The sequence below is a fragment of the Empidonax traillii genome, unplaced genomic scaffold (assembly GCF_003031625.1).
Source record: "Empidonax traillii isolate 1590-97213 ecotype Southwest subspecies unplaced genomic scaffold, ASM303162v1 scaffold2900:size33666, whole genome shotgun sequence".
NCBI classification, from domain to species: Eukaryota; Metazoa; Chordata; class Aves; order Passeriformes; family Tyrannidae; genus Empidonax; species Empidonax traillii.
In genome coordinates, this window is record NW_020958093.1 from 21,089 (window position 1) to 27,444 (window position 6,356).

The following is a 6,356-nucleotide window of genomic DNA, read 5'->3' on the forward strand; positions in this document are numbered from 1 at the left end:
TGGAACAGAGCAGGGCTCAGCACCATTACCTGTCCCCCCGCGGCACAGGCGGCCACCAGGCCGAACTGCCCCCCCTCCTTCTTCAGCCTGTGGGCAGCGGTGATGACCAGGCGGCAGCCGGTGGCCCCAAAGGGGTGTCCCAGCGACAGGGACCCCCCCCAGGTGTTGAACTTGTCCAGGGGAGGGGCTCCCACCTGCGGGGACACAGAGGGATGTTGTCACCTGGCTGGGAGGGGACCCCTCGACCTCGTCCCAGAGAAGCTGCTCGTGTTGGGATTGGGTAACCCAGAGCTCAGGGGACGTCACTGCTCCTTGCAGGACAGGGCAGAGCCCGGCTGGGCAGTGCCAGGAGGGATCCCAAACATCCCCCAGGGAAAATGAGCTCCACAGGAGGCCCCGGAGATGCTGCCAGGGCTGGAGCCCCTCTGCTCTGGAGCCAGGCTGGGACAGCTGGGGGGGCTCACCTGGAGAAGGGAAGGATCCAGGGAGAGCTCAGAGCCCCTTCCAGAGCCTGGAGGGGCTCCAGGAGAGCTGGAGAGGGACTGGGGACAAGGAATGGAGGGACAGGACACAGGGAATGGCTTCCCACTGCCAGAGGGCAGGGACAGATGGGAGATTGGGAAGGAATTCCCGGCTGGGAGGGTGGGGAGGGGCTGGGCTGGAATTCCCAGGGAAGCTGTGGCTGCCCCTGGATCCCTGGCAGCGTCCAAGGCCAGGTTGGATGGGGCTTGGCCCAAACCATCCTGGGACTGTGAAAATATCCTGCCTTACCTTGGCCTTCCTGCCCATGTAGTTCTGTGCAAACCAGTCCGAATCCATGGCCTTCAGGTTCGCCAGGATCTGGCCCTGCAAGGGAGGGGAGGGTGACGTTAATAAGGACAATGTCAGACTTTGGGGGGGCCTGCAGTCAGTGACAGCATCTGAGCTGAGCTACAGCCCCCAAACAAGCACAGCCAGCTAAAAATGCTTCACAGGATCAGCCCTGTTAATGAATATCAGCTCAACGTTCAGTAGGAACAGAGTCTGTCCAATTAACAAGCCAATTAACAAATACTACAACACACTGCCCAGAGGGGGCCACCACGGGGATCAGGGGGATGGAGCCCCCTGTGCTGTGAGGAAAGGCTGAGAGAACTGGGATTGTCCAGCCTGGAGAAGAGAAGGCTCTTGGGACACCAAACTGTGGCCTTCCAGTGCCTGAAGGAGCCCTCAGGAAAGATGGAGAGGGACAAATACATTTACCAGAGTCTGGAGAGACAGAACACAGGGGAATGGCTTCAAACTGACAGGGGGCAGGGACAGATGGGAGATTGGGAAGGAATTCCTGGCTGGGAGGGTGGGCAGGCCCTGGCACAGGTTGGGCAGAGAAGCTGTGGCTGCCCCTGGATCCCTGGCAGTGCCCAAGGCCAGGTTTGATGGGTCTTGGAGCACCCTGGGCTGGTGGAAGGTGTCCCTGCCCATGGCTGGGGGTGGGAACTGTGTGAGCTTTAAGGTCCCTTCCCACCCAAACCTTTCCATGATTCTATACCCCAGCTCAGTCAGTAGATGATGTGTAGGAGTCTTTTTATTCCCCCCAAAGGTCTTAGGAAAGTAAAATTACTTTTTTACATATTATTTCAGAAGGATCTGCATTCCTTTGGTGACTTCAAGCCACCCTTAAACACGGATTGTGTCCCTATAAAGACGTGACAGAGCTAAAATACACACAGAGCTGCTGTGAGACACAAATGTGGGATCACTCCTGGTGGCATTCCAGCAAGGGCTCAGCAAGAGCTTTCTCTCCCCCCCCCGAGAGGAGATGCCCACAGGAGGCAAGTCCAGACTCAGAGCACTTACAGCAAAGGCCTCGTGGAACTCGAACACGTCGATGTCGTTGAGGGTGAGCCCGGCCCTCTCCAGCACCTTGGGGGTGGCGTAGGTTGGGCTGGAGGAGAGGAGCACACACACGAGCCTTGCCTGAGTGCTTCCCCCTTGTCACAGCCACAGTTCCATCCCCCTTCTCTGCAGGGTTCGTGGCACAGCTCTGCCCATCCCTCTCCCCCACACACCCCCCCACCCAGTCCTGCGGCCCCTGCAATCCACGGTGGGTGTTTCTGCTCCCCCTCCAACCCCTCCCACCCAGCAAGGTGTGAGGGCCCAGGGGCTGCAGCATCTGATGGGACACTCCACAGACAACGTGGCGTGGCTGTGTGAGAGCAGGGGCTGCGAGGGGACGGTCCCCACCACCACCTACCCGAGCAGCAGCTGGTCCTTGGGGTCCTGGGACACGTACACGAAGTCCCTGCGTGGGAGGAACACTCTCAGTGACGGGGAGGGGAGGGGGAAGCCAGAGCAGGCTGCAGGAGGCCACGTGGAGCAGCCCCTCTTACCTCAGGTAGGCCTTGGGTTTGTATCCCATCGCCAGGGCCTTCTCCTCAGACATGAGCAGGATCGCCGACGCTCCGTCCGTCTGCAACGGGCAGGGAAGGTGGATCAGATCCTGAGGGAGCAGCAAACCCTGCCCACAGCAAGCCCAGCAGCACACAGGGAACGGCTTCCCACTGCCACAGGGCAGGGAAAGGTGGGACACTGGGAAGGATTCCCTCCCTGGGAGGGTGGGCAGGCCCTGGCACAGGTTGGGCAGAGAAGCTGTGGCTGCCCCTGGATCCCTGGAAGTGTCCAAGGCCGGGTTTGATGGGTCTTGGAGCACCCTGGGCTGGTGGGAGCTGTCCCTGCCCATGGCAGGGGGTGGCACTGGATGAGCTTTGAGGTCCCTTCCCACCCAACCCATCCTGGGATCCCATGAAGTCCATCCAGGCTAAAGCCACTGACTTTGGAAGTATAACATGGCCAATCCCATCCTGGGACGGAATTCCCACAAGTGCCTGACAAGGATAAACCCTCACCAGGCAGCCACAGAGAAGCAAAACAGGTAAGAGAACCCAAAGCTGCAGGGGTTTGGTTACTGGTTTTGGAATGAAACAACCCTGTCCCCAAATTCACCGGATTATAACTGAGTGCCAAGCTCTGCCTGGCAGATCTGGAAGCGGGGACATCATAAAAAGGGCAGTGCTGGTTCCCAGACGGGAGGCAGAGGGTCAGGAGGACGGTGTTGCCCTCTGGCTGGGGGGGAGAATTACCAGGAATGAGGAGTTGGCTGCTGTCACAGTCCCGTAGGGCTTGACAAAGGCCGGTTTCAGCTTGCCCATCTGCTCCATGGAGGAAGGCCGGATCCCGTTATCCTTGGTGACTGTGTCCTTGCCTGTTGGGGACAGAAAGCATTTTAAACTGTCAAAGTTGGCAGTAAAAGTGAATTTTCACATCAGGATTCCCAAGGGGGAATAAAATAAAAAAAATCAGAAAATTGTGCTTTTTATGACAAGCAGGAAGAGGGAAAAAGGGGAAATCCATTTGTGGCTTCAGGATGTTCACCATGGCTAAAAATGGCACTTTAAAACTGAAGGAACCTCACTTTTTCTCTAAGAACAGCAAAAACAAAGCGCTGAAATTATTTACTACAGGGAAAAACCTACCCCAGGGAAAACCCAGTTGATAAAAGACCTTAAATTTGGGTTAAAAAGCCTAAATGGAGAACTGGGCCTAAATCAGTTCACATTTATGTGCTGAGTTTTGAAGAATTAAGAGCACTGGGAAGAACTAAATATATCCATCTTCATCTATGCCAACTGCTAAATAAACCTGTTAACAGAAAGGACCAATTTTGTAATAAAGACCACGTGGAACTGTGGATCTACATGGAAAATTCCTCCAGGATATCACCTGCCCCAAGTGAACAACAGGTATTGCACCGGCGTGTCCACCTGGGCTGGGGGTGAGGGAGACACTGGGACAGGCACGGAAAGGACAGTTTAAATATTCGTTTAAATATTCTTTAAATACTCTTTTAAATATTCTCCCCAAGCTGTTTCCCCTCCCAGCAGTGAGTGTGTGGGGCCTGGGGAACTGGAGCCCACCCCGTTCCAGCTCTTCCCACCCAGCCCCTGAGTTACCAGCCCAGGGTCTGATCAGGCTTTGTGCCCGTTGTTAACATTCAGCAATGTGAACACGTCAGCACTCTGGGGTGGGTGCACAGGGGGGGTTCTCCTGCCTGGCTGGAAGGGCAGGGGGATTCTCAGCCCAACCAATCTGGCCTTCCTTGCTCTGTCACCACACCAGCACACACACACGTGGGGAGGGCAAGGCAAGAGTGAGGTGTGTAAAAACACGACAGGGGGCAGGGTCAGGCGGGATACTGGGAAGAAATTCCTCCCTGTGAGGGTGGTGAGGACCAGTTAAAAGGGCAACCTGTGCCAGGGCCTCACCACCCTCCTGCAGCTGTGGCTGCCCCTGGATCCCTGGAAGTGTTCCAGGCCAGGCAGGACGGGGCTTGGAGCACCCTGGGCTGGTGGGAGGTGTCCCTACCCATGGCAGGGGGTGGGATGAGATGGGGATTTAAGGTCCCTTCCCACCCAACCCAGTCTGGGACTCTGTGCTTACACATCGAGACGCGCCTGTCTGCAGACACACCAGCGGCTTTCCAGGGACAACCAGAGGTAAACCCCACAGAGAGCCCCATGATAACCCCCCCAGCAGCGTGTGACACGAGCAGTGTTACCTGGCACCTTGAAGGGCACCACGTCCAGCAGCAGCCCCTCGTCCTGGGCCTTCTTGGCCAGCGTGTGGGAGCGCAGGGCGTACTCGTCCTGCTCCAGGCGTGACACGCCAAAGGCGGCGGCCAGGCGGTCGGCTGAGTGCCCCATGGTCTCGCTGGTGGAGAACTCTGCCACGGCAGGGAGCTGGGGACAGCGAGGCGAGGTCAGCACAGCTGAAATCTCCCCCGGGGAAGCACCCAAAGCTCAGCCCTTCCCTGTTAACGCAGAGCCGCGCGATTAACGCGCAACAACCGCACCAGAAGAGACCGGGCTGGACCTGTCAGAGGAACCATCACCCTCCAAGATTTTAGGGGAAAAAAACGAGGTCCAGCCTGCTGCTCACTGCAGGGGTTGCAGGGCTGTGGAGCAGCTGAACAAGCAGAGAGTGCAGAGAGCTTAACAGGGAACCCAAGACAAAAGGGGGCCCAGACTTCTTGGGTTCAGCTGAAACAACACGCCCTGGGACCCTGAAACTCCTCGTGAGACGCTTCCTCACCCCAAACCAGAGCCAAGAGGTTTTGTTTTTTTTTAGTTTTCTATTCTTGCAGCAGCACACAGGAAATCCCTGCGTGCACTTAAGTGTGTGGTTTTCGTATCTTGTGTGGATTTGGGATCTCACACTCATACACTGAGGATATTCCACTCTGATATTGAGGTGGTTCCTTCTGCTATCCCGGAAAATTCTTCTGACCCCAAAATTCTTCTGATGCTTCAGGACCCTTGAATAAGCTTTATGGGAGAAAACTTCTCTGTCATTTCAGCACAGTTTGTCCAGGAGTTGCAGAAGGAGAGGGAACTTTTGCACCAAGCTGGGTTTACTGAAGCTGAACACGTGAGAAGAAAAAGCAGAGTCCCAAATGCTGTGAGATGTGCTAATCAACTGTTTTAACCCACAGCAGAGGACAGAGATTGATCATAGTGAGCTCCAGACACCTCACCCTTCTTAAATCCTCTCCACTGAGGCTAAAAAAATTACCTGAGCCACCTTCCCCTAAAACAGTTTAGCTAAACACCTAAATGCCTGGAAAAAAAAAAAGGAAAAATAAAAAATAAAAAGAAAAAATACCTCAGGAGCGAAGTAGTCAGGGCGAATTTTGGAAATCAGGGAGAGCTTCTGGCCCAAGGTCTTGGCCCTGTTGAGGGTCAGCATCGTCTTCCTCATCTTCCTGCTGTGCCGGATGGGAACGTCCGACATGAGCTCCACCCCTCCGGCCACCACCACGTCGCACTGCCCCGCCGCGATCATCCCCACGCCTGTGGGACGACAGGGGCTCCCAGGAGAGCTGCAGGGACACACTCTGGGAGCCCTGGGCAACCCTGCACACTCCAGCTCCTTCCCCAGGATCCAGGAGTGCTCAGCAGGCACTTTCTGATCCGCTCTGCAGCTCGGCCTCCACCGCTCCTTGTCCCACCCAGCAGCGGGGGGAGAGAATTCACGCTGTGCTTGGATGGTTAAAAAGCTTGAACAGAATCCCAGGACCATTGGGATCACTGGGAGGATGGAAAAGCCCAGTGATCCCCCCCGTGTCCCATCCCCACCCTGTCCCCCAGCCCAGAGCACTGAGTGCCACGGCCAGGCCTGCCTGGGACACCTCCAGGGCTGGGCACTCCAAACCTCCCTGGGCAGCCCCTGCCAGGGCCTGACCACCCTTTCCAGGGACAAATTCCTCCTGCTGTCCCCCCTGCCCCTCCCCTGGCACAGCTGGAGGCCGTTCCCTCTCCTCC

General features: G+C 56.5%; 1 protein-coding gene across 1 annotated transcript in view; it reads right to left on the minus strand.

The window, feature by feature from the left end:
• HADHB (hydroxyacyl-CoA dehydrogenase trifunctional multienzyme complex subunit beta) overlaps positions 1-6,356 on the minus strand; it is a 15,213-nt gene that overhangs the window by 2,714 nt on the left and 6,143 nt on the right. Inside the window, exons 7-14 of the mRNA XM_027910196.1 lie at positions 5,698-5,885; positions 4,595-4,775; positions 3,120-3,241; positions 2,370-2,449; positions 2,234-2,281; positions 1,837-1,924; positions 772-846; positions 24-194 (exon numbers count right to left, since the gene is read on the minus strand). Coding sequence (XP_027765997.1) covers positions 24-194; positions 772-846; positions 1,837-1,924; positions 2,234-2,281; positions 2,370-2,449; positions 3,120-3,241; positions 4,595-4,775; positions 5,698-5,885 — 953 coding nt within the window. The remainder of the gene's footprint in view (positions 1-23; positions 195-771; positions 847-1,836; positions 1,925-2,233; positions 2,282-2,369; positions 2,450-3,119; positions 3,242-4,594; positions 4,776-5,697; positions 5,886-6,356) is intronic.